Raw genomic sequence first — 14,736 nt, forward strand, 5'->3', positions numbered from 1 at the left:
AGGTGATTCCACTCTCTACTTGTCTTCGGAAGAAAAGAATGTAAAAAGAGATTAGTGCGGCACAAAGGAATGGCTACTTATTTGGGTGGTCAACACGTGATGAAAAGTAAGCAGGTTCTGAGATGAATTCTTGTCGAAGTACTTGATTATGAAAGAAAATTTTACGAAAAGGCAAGAGACGGGAAATCCTCCTTCTCATTACCAGGTCTGGAAGGTGAACAGTGGATTTCATCAAGGTGACACTGGCAGTACGAGCATAATTATTGAGTATAAATCGAGCTGAACGGTTCTGGACCGATTCTAAGGTGTCAATTAGCGTTGATTGAGCTGGGTCCCATATGGCTGAAGCGTACTCGAGCTTTGGACGGATTAATGTTTGATATAGCTGTAGTTTAAGGTGTGCTAGCGCTTGGCGAAAGTTTCGGCGAAGGTAACCAAGGAGTACGACAAGCATTGTTGGTAATGTAGTTAATGTGAGAGTGCTATGATAAATCATTCGATATGTAAACACCAAGGTATTTGTAAGTACTAACCTGCTCTAATTTAGTTCCATTCAAGGTGTAGGTAAAAGGTTCAGAAGTGTTAGAAAAACGCGAGATTGCCATACTTTTACATTTATTTACGTTAAGGGTCATTAGACATGTACTACACCAGTCAGAGACGCGATTAAGGTCGGCTTGAAGAAGGTAGTTGACGTTTTCGTTAGTTATTCTACGATACATGACACAGTCATCTGCAAACAATTTTATGGATGACTTGATGTTGCACGGAAGGTCATTGATATATATTAAAAAGAGCAAAGGACCTAAAACTGATCCTTGCAAAACGCCAGATTTAACTGCGCAGGGATGTGAGGAACAATCATTAGCTGTTACATACTGAGTGCGGTTCGTCAGAAAGCATTCTATTCATTTGAGGATATTGGGGTCGATGTTCAGCGTGCTGAGCAAGTAGTAATAGTTGGTGCGACACTTTGTCAAAGGCTTTTGCGAAGTCTAAAAACATGCAATGAACCGGAATTTTATTATCTAGCGCTAAGATGACATCATGCGTAAAAGACAGCCGAGTTTCACACGAGTGGTGCTTACGAAAGCCGTGTTGGAACCTGGTGAAGAACGAGTTGGTTTCAAGAAATGTTATAAGGTTAGAATAGATTACATGCTCAAGCATCTTACAGGGGATACTTGTTAACGAAATTGGTCGGTAGTTTAAGGCAGAGTGTTGTTTACCGGATTTAAAGACGGGAATCACCTTCCCCACCTTCCAATCAGGTGGAAAAGTGGAGCACTGAAGAGACTGCATAAAAATGTGTGACAAAATTATGGAAGAGTACACTTCAGTGTTTTTCAGAAATTTCACGTTTATCTCATCAGTGCCGCAGGCAAACGACAGCTTAAGTTTCCGGATTAAGTTAATGACTCCTTCAAATTCAATCACGAGAAAATTCATTGGAAAAAAACCCGCGGTCGCATAGCTGCGGCACCGAAATTGCTCGTGAATCGGAAAAACATTGCGAAAACGGAACAGCATTCTTCGTTGCGCAGTGCACGTCCATCGGAATCAGTAAGTGTTATTACGGTGTCTTTCATTGGCTTAACGCTTTTCCAAAACTTGGATGGGTCAGTAGACAATAGCGAGGGAAGCGTAATGTTGAGATAGTCACTCCTGGCGTTTTTGATAGAAGAGTGATATGCGGAAAGAGCTTCGTGATAAGCGTGCCAACGAAAAACACTGCTGCCGAGCTTTGCAGAACGGAAGAGGTGCTTTTTCTTATTAAGAAGCCTTTTTAGGTTTGTTGTAAACCATGGCGCTCGCTGCTTTTTGGATATAACTTGTACTGGTACGTGCCTGTCGATCAATGAAGCGAATTTGTCTCTAAAGAGGCTCCAATTCTGCTCGAGTGACCTGTCAGAAAAGCCAGGCATATAATTATCGATGAACTGTTCCAGTTCCTTATTTATTGCTGCATAGTTCCCTTTCTTGTAGTTTCTTATAGTCTTGGCAATAGTAGTTCGGGGTGAAATGTCGACGTTCAAGGTAAATTCAAGGCTGCAATGGTCACTAAGACCAGGAAAATAAGTCAATGAGTGCACCAAGTTTGGTGTCGTGGTCAGGATCAAATCCAACATGTTAGCAGACGTAAGGCCTACTCTTGTTTGGTGACCAGTTGAGTGAAATTGAAATCTAAACATAAATTAAGAAATAGTTTATTCTTGACGGTCATTTCAGTGTTCATAGGGCCGGTACCTGACCAATCAATCAGTAGTCGGTGAGTGCTACATGAATTCCAGGAATGACGTGCTGCCCAGGAGAAGCCATTAATAATTAATCCCAATCCACGAAATGCACAACCGACGCACACTCTACATGGGCGCATGTACACAAATCAATTGGCGAAAGTCCCGGCACCCTTCCAGAATGCTTCCAGCAGAGTGCAGCAGAGGGCAGCACAGGAACACAAAAAAGGCAGATTGAAACGAGCAGCTCACCCAGAAATTGGGCTGAACTGTGCTAGATGGTGCATGTTGAACGGAAGTGAAAATGTTGTCTAGACAATGTCCTATCTTTTGCGCTTTTCGATTCCGTTCAACTCGCTCAAACTTTCATGTCCTTAAGTTTTTGTATACTATATTGGCAGTGTGAATAATTTCACATCTTCTCATAATGTTGTCGTTGGCTATGGCTTGCATGTTGTGTTGTTTATCGTACAAACAGAGCATGCTTTTTGCCATAGTTGCCCTCCAACCCACTAAGGACCACTATTACTGGCGTGCTTTGCAACAGCACTTTTGTAATGAAACTCATCCAGAAATCGGTCGATCAGGCAGCAGCACATTGTGAGGTGTCGACACAGCGATTTTACGAGGGAAGCTTATTGAGGGAAGTGTCGTAAGGAGAGCTGTACGCACAGAGAAGTGTGGCGCATATCTAAATATCAGGTGATCTATTTTAATGAAAACAGAATTTTTACAGCGAAGCTGTATTATACCCCGGAAAATTTTCTGCGTCCGTGCGTGTACACCATTGCGTCGATCAAGAAAAATTTTCGTCTTCAAAGCTAGTGTAATTTTGAATTTCCAGTTAACAGAATTATGTTTTCTCATATGTTCAAATTATAATTCGATGCTATCCTGTCTGCAGGTTGTCTGTAAGTCGTACATACTTTACAAATTTTGTGACACACTTTACTTTGAGAAATTGAATTAGTTCAATAACGCACTTGCGCCAGGCGGAGGGTCTACTAGAATGAGGATTAATGCTGCACTCTGGCATACCTGCGTGTGCTCGTTACAAACATGTGCACACAATGTATCTGTCCTTGATGAGTGAGTGCTTTGTCCGTTGCATCGTTTGAACAGAGTGTGCTGTGACCGTAATCGACGTCAGGGCAAGGCTGTTAAAAAATTACAGTGACGTTCACTTCGTGAACACGGGTTACGCGCAAGCATATTGACGCCGTAAACGTGCACCACGGCGCCGAAGCACCAACGGAAAGGGCACGAACGAGGTCATGGACGCTACATTGATCTTGACGATGTGACACCTTGTGGTGGTGGCACTTGTGTAACTGTCGACAACAGCTACGCTGTACATGCACTTTCACAGGGTGGAATAGAGGCAGATTTTTTTTTTTTTTTTTTTTTGTAGGGCTTAAACACTGTTAGGATACTTTCTCCACTACTCGTCCCTTCAGTGCAGCAGGTCTATGTGTGCAAGTAGCCTTTGCAGTTTGTTTACTACTTAACTGTTTACTAAGTTTATAAATTAACTTTTCAATTACTTGTGTGTTACTCCATTACTCTATGTTGCTGTGGCAGTATTGCAGCAGGGTGCTGCAGGAGGCTAGAGCAACTTATGTAATTCACAAATGCCATATGTTGTTTAGATATTCATTCACAAAAATTCCCCTTTTTTCATTAAACCAGTTGCACTAAAGTGCTGTGTATAGTTTCTTATCAGGAATCTACTGTCCGCTATTGGTATCATTGTATCAGTGATGGAAGCCAGGTTTAAAATTTTTCTCTCAATGTTTTTGGGAGACTCAGCCACTCCATAAAGTGTATGTAGAAATGTAGTTCACAGTGCACAATTTAAATTTAGGCAAGCCAGCTTTTGAAATCGATTCCTTGGGTCAAATACTCCATTTGCTTAGAGCTATTTTTGGACAAGCCTCATAATTTATTTGAGTCTGTAGTTGTCTTGAAACATTTTGCTTGGGCGCTCATAAATTTGAACCCTATTCATTGCACTCGAAGAGCGCATGAAAATGCCACCCTTTTGTCGCTCTTGAAGTAACATTCGCTTGCCCTCTACGTGTGGTGTGCAGGTGAACTGCGAGACAGACTTTGTGGCTCGGACTCCGGAGTTCCAAACTTTCGTGGAACAGCTGGTGCGGTCATGTACCAGCCACGCCAAGAAGCTGCCCTCCCTGGAAACCTCCATCATGAAAGTGAGTGGTAGTTACTGGCTTGGCTTGGCTAACTATGGTGCCCTGTCACTAAGCATGAGGTCATCAGTTCTAGTCTTGAACTTGAGCAGGCGCACGTGAACAGACATGCAGAGCAAAAAATGCCTACATGCTAATGTGTCATTGTACTGTAGAGTCCCGTATAAAAGTGGACAGCTCGTTGGTATTTGAGGGATGGACAGTTCAAATAGGCAGGTTCAAAGTTTGCTGACGCTCACCAAGTTGTTCTGCTGTGTAACGATTTGCTCCTTAATAAAAAAAAATGAAAAAAAGATATGTTCCGTGATTCTTTATTTCAGTGCACAGACAAGGGCATGCGGTGGCCTCGAATGCTAATAAGGTGTTTCTTTTATAATGTCATACCCTGTGCAGAGCAGCTTAGATATGTCAAAAGCAACATATGAACAAGCAACCAATGACACGATCTACCCTGTCTGTAGAAAGCCATCAGTACTATCATTGAAGGCATGAACGTATACAGTAGAACCTCGTTCATACGTTTTCAAAAAATACGCAAAAAATAAACGTACGATCCGAATCCAGTAAAAATTGAAGCTGACAAGCCCATATTGAGATGCAAGGGCAGAAAACATTTATTTCTTGCAAAACATAGTTACAGTCGAATCTCGTTTATTCGAACTGACGCTGTGGTCCCGTCAAAGTTGTGTATTCCAATGGGCGAGAACGCTTGGTAATTCGAACGCGAAAGCATTTGCGACGGTTAATTCGAACATAACCGTGCACCGACAATGCTCTCAGCAGCACGCCAAGTGACGTGGCGGCGCCTCCGACTAGCATTGCTTCGACACCGCCATAAAGCAAAAGCTTAGGAGAGACCCCTCAACGTCGAGCGGAGAAATAAAAAAATACTGCGGCGAAAATTTCCTCTCTCAAATGATAAGGTCGCCATCTATGCGTCGCGCCGGAACAAGTGTGTACGTGCCGACGTCTCAGCCTACACCGGAGGTCAAGTCCGGCCAACGAAACTGCCTCACTTCAACGGCAGAAAACAAAACTTAGGGAAGCGGGCTAAGCTTGCGCCGGGCCGGCGGGCGCGCACGGAGACAGTTGAAGGTGAGGGAGCTACGAGAGAGTTGAGAGGAGGGTGAGGGGAGCCACCGAGGCGAAGGGGTTGCCGAGGCCAAATGCGCTTCCCTGCCGCACTCCTCCCTCACCTACGACGGTCCCCGTGCGCCCGCATCGCCGTGCCGGCGCGGCCCGCTCCCTGAAGTTTCGTTCACTGCCGTTATCGGGATGCGAGAGAGAGAGAGATTGTGGTTGTGAAGAGGAAGAGGCGCTATCAGGATGCGAGCGTTGGCCGGCATTGGCAGTTTCGTGGCCCTCGCTCGCTATGTGCTTGCGCACCGCGATATTTCACGACTCGCACCGCTCGTACGTAGCACTATGGTGCACAAATACGTCAAAAATAAGTCCTTCTTTTAATACGAACAAATTGTCGGGCCCCTTCGAGTTCGAATCATCGAGATTCAACTGTATTTTCTGCTGGTGCGTCACACCCTTGGACAGGAACAACTCCTTTTGCGAACATTGCAGACCCTTGTCCGCATTTTCGTTGTCTTTCGTGCGAAAGAACCTTTGTAAGGCTTCCAGGCCAGCAAGGGCTTCGGCGAAGGTAGCCGGTGGGCGCAAGCCTTCGTTCTCGCCGCCGTCTTCAGGCGCCTCGTCCGCCACCACCTCCGCTACGATCTCGGCGAGTCGTAGCGCGCAGCGTTCGCCTGTTTTTGCCACTTAGTAGTTCACGTTGAAGCGAGGGGCGAGGTAGCGCAAAGGTCAATTCGCTCGCCGCTGCTGCCGCACTTCGTCACTTCGGGTGAACGAGCAATGCAGAGAAGTCGCGGAGGGGGGGTGATTGAGCACTGCAAAAAAGCCGCGCAGCGGTTCACAAGCACATGAGAGTGTCCTTTTTTTGCACACCTGAATGATATTTTTTCGCTGCAGAACGTATCATACGACCGCAGTTTGCCGCAATGCTGAACGTTGCTGCCGAATAATCGTATTCTCCAAGAACGTATTAACTGGAACATATTAACACATTCCTCTATGGGGTTATGTTTATTTTTCGCGATAGCAAACGTAGGAGCCGGGAAATCGTATTAAGCGGGAACATATCAGCGAGGTTCTACTGCCAAGAGTGGAAAGGGGCCACTATCACGGGACATAGTACGCGTTTCTTAATACAGGTTCCACTGCGCCTGTATAATTACGAGCACTTAGATGCCTAATAAGCATACTGGCAGCCATTCAGTGCTGTTTCTGACGTTGCGGTGGCGATTTGAGTCCTCATTTCGCCCGCCATGCGCGTCTCGTATATGAGACCGTTAATGAGGCCTAGTACGCGTTCCTTAATTATACGCGCGCGCACGCGCCCTGCACCGAGAAGCGGAGAAAACTCGGCGGTGTTTTGGGAAACCTAGAGAAAAGGAAAGTGGTAAGATGAAAAGCCGAGGGGACGTTTAAAGCAAACAAACGAGCGGGGGTCCTTCTAAAACTCTGAAGGCCTGCCGATAAAGATAATAGCTGTCTCGGTACTGTGACCAGAGACGGTGCATGGGCGTGTGTAAATTAAGGAGCACATGCTATGTCCCATAACAGCGGCACCTGTTTCTGCTTAGTATGCTTCAGCGCATAACACTAATATATTGTAGCGAGCTAACTTTAAAGGCAAATACTGCCGCGTGAATGAACATGTGTTTCGACAATTTTTTTGTACAGCAAATCTGTTAAGGGCAAAGTCTTCGATGATTGCGAACTAATACAGCCATATGCTGTATGTGCGAGTGAAAGGCGTGCGAAGGACGCGCGCTTTCACGGGCAGCGAACGCACGGCGGAGAGCAAACGCCACTTCTTCCGTCGCGCAAAAGGGCGTGGGGGGACGGGAGGAGAGGCGACGTTTAGATGCCGCACCAAATGCGTATCTTGCGACTGGGCGCAAGGGGAACTGGCGACTCAATCTCCCACGTGAAAGGAGGACAGCAGGCAGCACAGGAGGGAGGGGTTGCGGCTTCTGCTCTGTGAGCAACTTGTACTTTGCGCGGCGCCGGGCGGTCGCGCGCACCGTATCTTGAAAGTGATCTGCAACACAGCTCCAACCTTTGTATGCGCTGTGTTTTTGCCGCTCAGTTTCCGTTGAAGCAATAGACCGCATGAACCTTCGCTCGCTGCTGCTGGCGCTTGCTCATGCCAGCGTTTTGACAGCGGTTGTGTGCGGTCACACAAACAATGCGCAGAACTGTTGTCGACGGCAGCGGCGTTGGTGACGTGTTTATGAAGAACGTGCCAGCCTTTGCCGTACACCCTATGGTGGTGTATCGTAGTGACTATAAGGCCGTGATCCATGTGGTCACTAAATAAATGAAAACCACCGGATCATATATATTTCTCATTCTTTAATAGTTCAAATAACCAATTAGTACACCATCACATCTTAATAGTCATAATTGGAAATACATAATTCCCACCATAGTACAGCTTCGCTGGTCTTCCATCTCCGCGCCAGTGAAAGGGCTCACAGTTTTTTTTTTTTTCCCCTCTTTTGTTTAATTCGACCCACCGGATAATTCGACCAGTTGCGTCGGTCCCGTCAGGATTGAATTAACGGAAGTCGACGGTAGCCAACTGCAATCTTCTTTTAGCGACATCTTCAGTTCTCTGTAGCTCAAGGCTTCTCGCTCAGTGCACGCTCTGGTACTATTTTGTTCACTTCATTTCTTCACATTCGGCTGCTGTGATGCCGACTTTTTCACATCTCGTAGCTGACTTATTCAGTTTTCTGTTACCGACATCTTCACTTCTTTCCCCTTGTTCTGCTTGTCTATCCAGCAGGGAACTGTCCAGTGGAACATCAGGAGCATTGACCATGAATTTTCACACACCCAGGGTCACAAGCCCAGTGGCACACACCCAATGGCCCAAGTTGTCTATTCCTAAGTTGTCTATTCGGGCACATAGTCAGTGGCATGTTGTACCCCGTGACCAAGTTTGGTGTCGGTGGGTGAGTTTCATCGAAGAGCGGCACACGGCCATTGTCGCATACTCGGGGACCCAAGTTGGGCCAGTGATGGCCTTTTACATTTCCTTGACTGGAGAATGCCGAGACTGAAGAAACCCTTTGCTGGCTTTCCCTGGTCTCTCTTCCGTGCCATGCACACTCGTGTAACAAGCTCTGCCATGTGTGCGTGCAGTTGTGTGACAAAGTGTGTCGTCTCTGTGTGTGGCCAGGTTCGGCTGGGCACCAAGGAGCTGGAGAAGCTGCGCATCAAGGATGGCCACACGGTGGAGGAGGCTCGAGCATTAGCCGTTGGCAAGCTGGGCGAGCAGCTGGCGGTGCGACGAGCCCTGTGTCTCCGGGGCGAGGCGGGAACAACACTGCTCGCTGGTTACTGCCACCCGCAGAATAACCAGAATGTAACCAAGAAGTATCCCTGCTTCGGTGAGCCTGAGAGCTGTGCATGTGCAAGCATGCTAGCAGTTGCAAATGATGACTCTGTGCTAGCACTGCAAGATGTGCTTTTCTGGCTAAACGTTTGGAATTCTTGCTTAACGTGAAATTTCTTGCTAAACGTTTGGAGACACAGGATCACCGCTCGTGACAGTGGCACCACAATTGCTTGGTGGCACATTATCAATAATGAACATTTGAACAGCTATCGTGTTTGCCATGTAGAAACAACACAACTCCTTTGAGATTTATTAGAATTTTCCAAGGGGCCATCGACTCAATTGTCATTGAAGAGTACCTGAATGACAGTTATTACTAAACAAGAATTTGTATACAGTGTAGACCGCTTATAACGTAAGTCGCCGGAGTCGCGAATATCCGCACTATAAGCGGTACCGCACTATAACCAAAGCAACAATTTTCAAGGCCCGCACATATGCAAAACATGTGCACCGAGCCACCACGTGTATGCGACAGTCGAGGAATGCGGCTAGAACGTTTGCATTCAATTTACAGTCGAATCTCGTTAATTCGAACCAAATCACGCGGCGGCGCCTCCGACCGGCATTGCTCCGGCACCGCCATAGAGTAAAAGCTTAGGGGAGGCCCCTCAATGTCGCGCGCAAACAGACCAAAAAAAAAAAGACAAAAAAAAACAGGGCGGACATTTCACCCTCTCTTAAATGGCAAGGTCGCTGATTCTGCGTTGCGCCGGAACATGCGTGTACGTGCCGACGTCTCAGCCACACCACCGTAGCCACGCGTAGAAAATGGCAGTGAACCCTTCTTTCTCCTTTATGCTTCCTCTACTTTCTAGTCACGTGTTGACCTTGCATACAGCGGCTCACTGGCTGTTCATTGGCTGTTCACTGGAGAAGGGCACGTGGTACGAACGAACAGCCTCACTGGCTGTTCGTTCGCACCACGTGCCCTTCTCCTCCACTTCGTCTCTTTATTCCTCGAGCACTCCTTGGGGTGCCCGTTTGAGGGGAGCGTTCGCAGTCTCCGCTGACTACCGTACTCCCAGGCAGCCGCACTGTAACCGGTATTTCGTTTCCCGCAACTGCACTATAAGCGATACGTGTATACATGGAGTGCTATGGGAAAATTAACCCTTTGAGGGTCGAATTTTTTTGCCTAATTCAACCCCCCAGGGTTGATTTTTTTAATTGCTGATTTAAATTCTTCGAAAGAATCTATTTCGAAAAAATATGGTCGTAATTTTTTTAAAGTGACAGTAAAGTGAGGAAAAAAATTGTTTGTGTTGTAAAATACACAATGTCTATTCGTGAATAAGAAGATAAGCGCACTGAAAAATGGTTGTGTGCACGTCCGGAAACCGAAACGAGTGAGAAGCCTTCGTCTTATCGCGAACAAGGGGCTATAGAGCTTTTGTGGTCTCCAAAAAAAGGAACTGCAAGAACGGCAGCATCATTTGTGTATATACACGGCTGCCTGGGAACAGGTGTAATCGCGCCGCGGTGGGCGATAAACGATCGAGTAACAAGCGGTCACCCTTTGAGAGATTTGAAACCAGATAGCCATCAGTTTAGTGCAACAAGCGGGATCCGCCGCAGGAGAAAACCGTAACTTGCCGCCGGTGCCGCGCGCGCGCGCGGCCGGATGCGCAAGCGAGAGCTGACGCGCCGTTGCCATAAAAAAAAGAAAAAAAGCGAGAAAAAAAAACTGAGAGGCATTGGCGCAAGTAAAAATTCCACGTCTACCCGTCGAGTGGCAGCACATACCAAGCGAAAGAAATAATCGAAAGAATCGTGCACTTCGCCGCCGCGCGCGTGCGCCCGGATACACGAGCGATAGCCGACGTACCATTGCAAAAAAAAAAAACGGAGAGGCATTGGCGCAAGTAAAAAATTCCACGTGTTTCCGTCGAGTGGCAGCACATGCCAAGCGAAAGAAATGATCGAAAGAGGCACGCTTTTTAAATGTACAAGCGATACCGTACGTGTACGCCATTGACCATTTTGAGGGTGTTCGCGGAGGTCGTACATGTACGGTATTGACCCTGAAAGGGTTAACGTTAGTCTGAAAAGACCGCACTATATCCGGTCCTGCACTATAAGCGGTTACGTTATAAGTGGTCTATACTGTATAATAAATTTCAAAGGAATTTTTTATTAAGCAGTGGCGCGGCATCGTAAGTAAGAGCCTTTGTGGATCATACAAGCCCTTGACAGACCATATTGTCGCATTGTAGTGACAGCATCAATTGCATCAGCAAATTAGCAGACAGCTATACGAAGTAAGGATAGTAGTTTTATCGGCCGTATAAACTTGTGAACATTCGCTGTTTAACTAAATTGGTAGACTAATGCCTAAGCACACGTACTACAGCACATAGCCGAAGCTACGGGAGCTACGCTCGAAGTGCATAGGAAGCGGCCATATTGAAAAGCGCTGCGATTCGCATCTTTCGCGTTTAAAATTGTGGACAAAGAACTAGCTGGGATGCCAAATTTGGCAGCTAAATCCTTCTTTTTTGGCCTCCAGAAACGGCATCCAAGATGGCCATTTTGTCCTCAAGAGTCAATATCTTGCGTTTCTTCGTCGAAGCACTCATCCTTGGAATGTCACACCAGGTACTAGATGCGTGGACGCGTGTGATTTCGCACAAGCGCGAGGCATCGGAAACGAAGAGCGTCATATAGTGTGACCTAGTGTCAGGTTAGTGAAGTGAAGCGCAGAGACTTGCGCAGTAACCAAAGAGTGGCGCTGCCAGCGCGTTGAAAAAAAATTTTTCTTTTTTTCTTCGGCAACATCAATTGGAAAAGGAGAGTGCCGGCTTGGCGGGCTAGGGCAGCTGCAGCAAGCGGCAGGATCAGGTTTGAATGAAGGGAGGGGGAAAGGTCATGCCCACGGCGGCAAGATCGCCGGGTCAAGGGATGCAGGCCCTGCCTCGCGCACCCTCACACACACTCACACGTGCGCTCGCTCCCGCCTCGCAGTCGCCGTGAAATTGAGCGCGCCAAGCGCGCTGCCGCCGCTTCGCATTCCGTTGTGGGGGAGAAGGTGCTTCCGGTAGCTGCTCGCGCTAAAATAACGAAATTTGGGGCGAAATCTCTAGGTTGTCGACGGGGAAAATTCGTTATTTCGAGGGCGTCTCTCGCTGCCACTTCGTTACATAAAGGTCTCAAATACATGTGCTTTTATGGAGTAACGGCGGGGAATAGAAAAACTTTGTTGTATCCAGGAATTTGTTATATGGAGGTTCGTTATAAGCAGGTTTAACTGTATAATGTTTGCGCATTCCAAAAGCTCCCTGGATTGCTATTTGAAGCCCATTGTTCAAAGCTTTAATGTGTGGAGAAGTACTTTCAAATACTATTAGCAAAAGGCGACTTCAGTGCAGAATAGTCTGTTAATGGGAGTTCCTTATAAAGAATCAGTCAGGAAGTAAACTTCTGTAAAGACATGGACTAAAGTCTCTTGACACAGCAACAACTTTTTGCTGTCAGAAGCTGGCCTAATGGTCTTCAGCCATTCAGAACACGTGAATGGGCCATCATTGCAAAAATCCAAGGGTTTAGCATGGACTTGCATGTTTGTGTTTAGAAATGTGCTTGGAAAAGCTTCGTTCTTACACATACACTATTTAAAGACAGGCTGGTTGTTTTTGTTAAATGTGACCCTAAATGATGGGCTGTGACAATAAGGGCTTAGCTTATTATTCATTTTTTGCACTTGCTCTTATTGATAACGTTCTAGATGATTCCAATGCCCCTGTGGTCGTTGCAGGTCGGTACGGTGCCCTGGTGGCATACCGGGACCTTGGCGATAGTCCACTGAGCGAGGATGAGATGGAAGAAGTGGGGCGCCACCTGTGCCAGCAGGTGGTGGCGTTGAACCCAAAGTCAATTGGCCTGCTGGACGACTACCTGCTGTTCGAGAAGGAGGAGGAAAAGAGGATCAAGGAGCGAGAGGAGAAGGAGAAGAAGGCCAGGGAGGAAGAAAGTGAAAAGAAGGAGCCGGAAGGCAGCGAAGCAGCAGAAGACAGTACACCAGCACCAGAAGAGGAGGAACAGGTGCGCAAGCCAACTTCAGCTTGTCTTTTGTGGCAATAGCTTTTATGAGCTGTCGTTTCTACTGGTGTCACCTGGGCATTTTGAACACCCTCAATGCGATAGATAGTCCATTGACTCAAAAACAAAGTGGGCACCGCACTATGGGCACTTTTGAATGCCCGTTAAGTCGATTGTATTTCAACCGATGTAACTGTGCGAAACACTATCAAAATCTTGCTCTACAAGTAGTTTAGAAGTGCACCCTCGTCCTCGGCCTGTTTGCACTAGCGAACCTGAAGCGATGCATTGATAAAGAATAACAGAAAGAAACAGTGCTGGTTCTACACTAAAAAACAATTCTCAGCAAGCAGCCTCAATGTTGCCAACTGCTCAAAGAAATTCAGTTCTTGTTGGTAAAAAAATGTGAATATGACAGCAGCCTAACTAAAATATTAGAGTACTCCTGTAAGCATTTAAAGCATTCTGCATAAATAAAAACTTTCTATGTATTTAGATCATTTTTCAAGGCTGATTACTTTCAGGAATGCTAAACTGACAGTGGTGCCACAAGCACACGTGTGAAGTTATTGAGGCACCTCATTGGCAATACATCTCGCCATATAGCAGCAGAAGACTGCTTCAGAACAGCAGAAGACTGCTTCAGAACTCATATTTGATGATATTGAAGGCAGCTGGCTTGATACCCATTTAAATGTGCCAAGCACGAGACCTCAGGTTCGTTTCCTGACTGCCACAGCCGCTTTCCAATGAGGATAACTGACGCTTATGTATTGAGCTTAAGGTGCACATTAAAGAAGGCCAGGTGATTCAATTAAATCCAAAGCCCTTAACCCCTTTTGTGCTGGGAGTTTCAAGTGTCTCTGCCAACAGTGTGCCGAAAGTTTTTCTAAAGCGCAACAGGTTAAATTCCGGTTTATTTAACACATTATCAGGCATAAAATTCAAATGCTATTGATTGGAAATATGTTGCTGAACATTTTGCTAAGTTTCTTAATCTGTACAAGTTCAAACTAAAATTAAAACATGCTAATTATTTCAATTAGGATAATTAGTGTTTCACGGGCAGCATGGCTTCATCCTTGTCAGTAGAAGACACCTCGTAACCAGGATCGAAATCTTCTGCATCGAAGGTCACAAGAAGTTCATGAATTTCTGCATCATTAAAACAATGCATGGTTTTTTGTGCCAGTCTGCCATGTCGAAAAACAAGACATGCAACCAACACCGACAGATGAACTTTGTCTAGGTGGCGCAACCAGTCTACCGATGTTTCACATTCACGGATTATCTTGGGAAAGGCAGGAAGTGCGCGGAAAATGTGACACAGCTTTACTCGGGCACGGCAGTACCGGAGGTGTCCTCTGGATCCGTGACTGCATCTGCATGTTACCTCTATGTAACAGCGCAATTAATTGACACTGACTTATCCATGTCCATTTGTTGCACTGCTACATTTCGGTGCATTATAGGTATTTAATCTCGAAGGCCATCATTCAGGATGAAGAATTCACAATAGTACTCACACAAGTTTTCTTTTTTTTCTGCGCCACCATGCACACTAATGCAGCATGCATCAACCGTACAGCTACTGACAGCTACTGCGGGCATTGGCTCTAGGCACCTCGTGCCATAAGCAGCGTCCATAAATGAAGTGCCGGACACGCAAAATTTTATTTCATTTTTTGCGCACTAATTTCACTAGTCGCTCTTAATGCAGAATGACCTTCGATATACCAATCACAACGCTTAGCCTAAATGCCCTCGTCGC

General features: G+C 46.3%; 1 protein-coding gene and 1 long non-coding RNA gene across 2 annotated transcripts in view; one reads left to right on the forward strand and one right to left on the reverse strand.

Annotated features, from left to right (window-relative positions):
• The window catches only part of LOC125947369 (uncharacterized), a 92,642-nt gene extending 82,601 nt beyond the window's left edge, over positions 1-10,041 (reverse strand). The window contains exon 1 of the long non-coding RNA XR_007468246.1: positions 9,950-10,041. This is a non-coding gene — a long non-coding RNA (uncharacterized LOC125947369). The remainder of the gene's footprint in view (positions 1-9,949) is intronic.
• Positions 1-14,736, forward strand: part of LOC119461706 (elongation factor Ts, mitochondrial-like) — a 30,974-nt gene that overhangs the window by 13,866 nt on the left and 2,372 nt on the right. Inside the window, exons 4-6 of the mRNA XM_037723072.2 lie at positions 4,328-4,450; positions 8,709-8,919; positions 12,682-12,968. Coding sequence (XP_037579000.1) covers positions 4,328-4,450; positions 8,709-8,919; positions 12,682-12,968 — 621 coding nt within the window. The remainder of the gene's footprint in view (positions 1-4,327; positions 4,451-8,708; positions 8,920-12,681; positions 12,969-14,736) is intronic.

The sequence above is a fragment of the Dermacentor silvarum genome, chromosome 8 (assembly GCF_013339745.2).
Source record: "Dermacentor silvarum isolate Dsil-2018 chromosome 8, BIME_Dsil_1.4, whole genome shotgun sequence".
NCBI classification, from domain to species: domain Eukaryota; kingdom Metazoa; phylum Arthropoda; class Arachnida; order Ixodida; family Ixodidae; genus Dermacentor; species Dermacentor silvarum.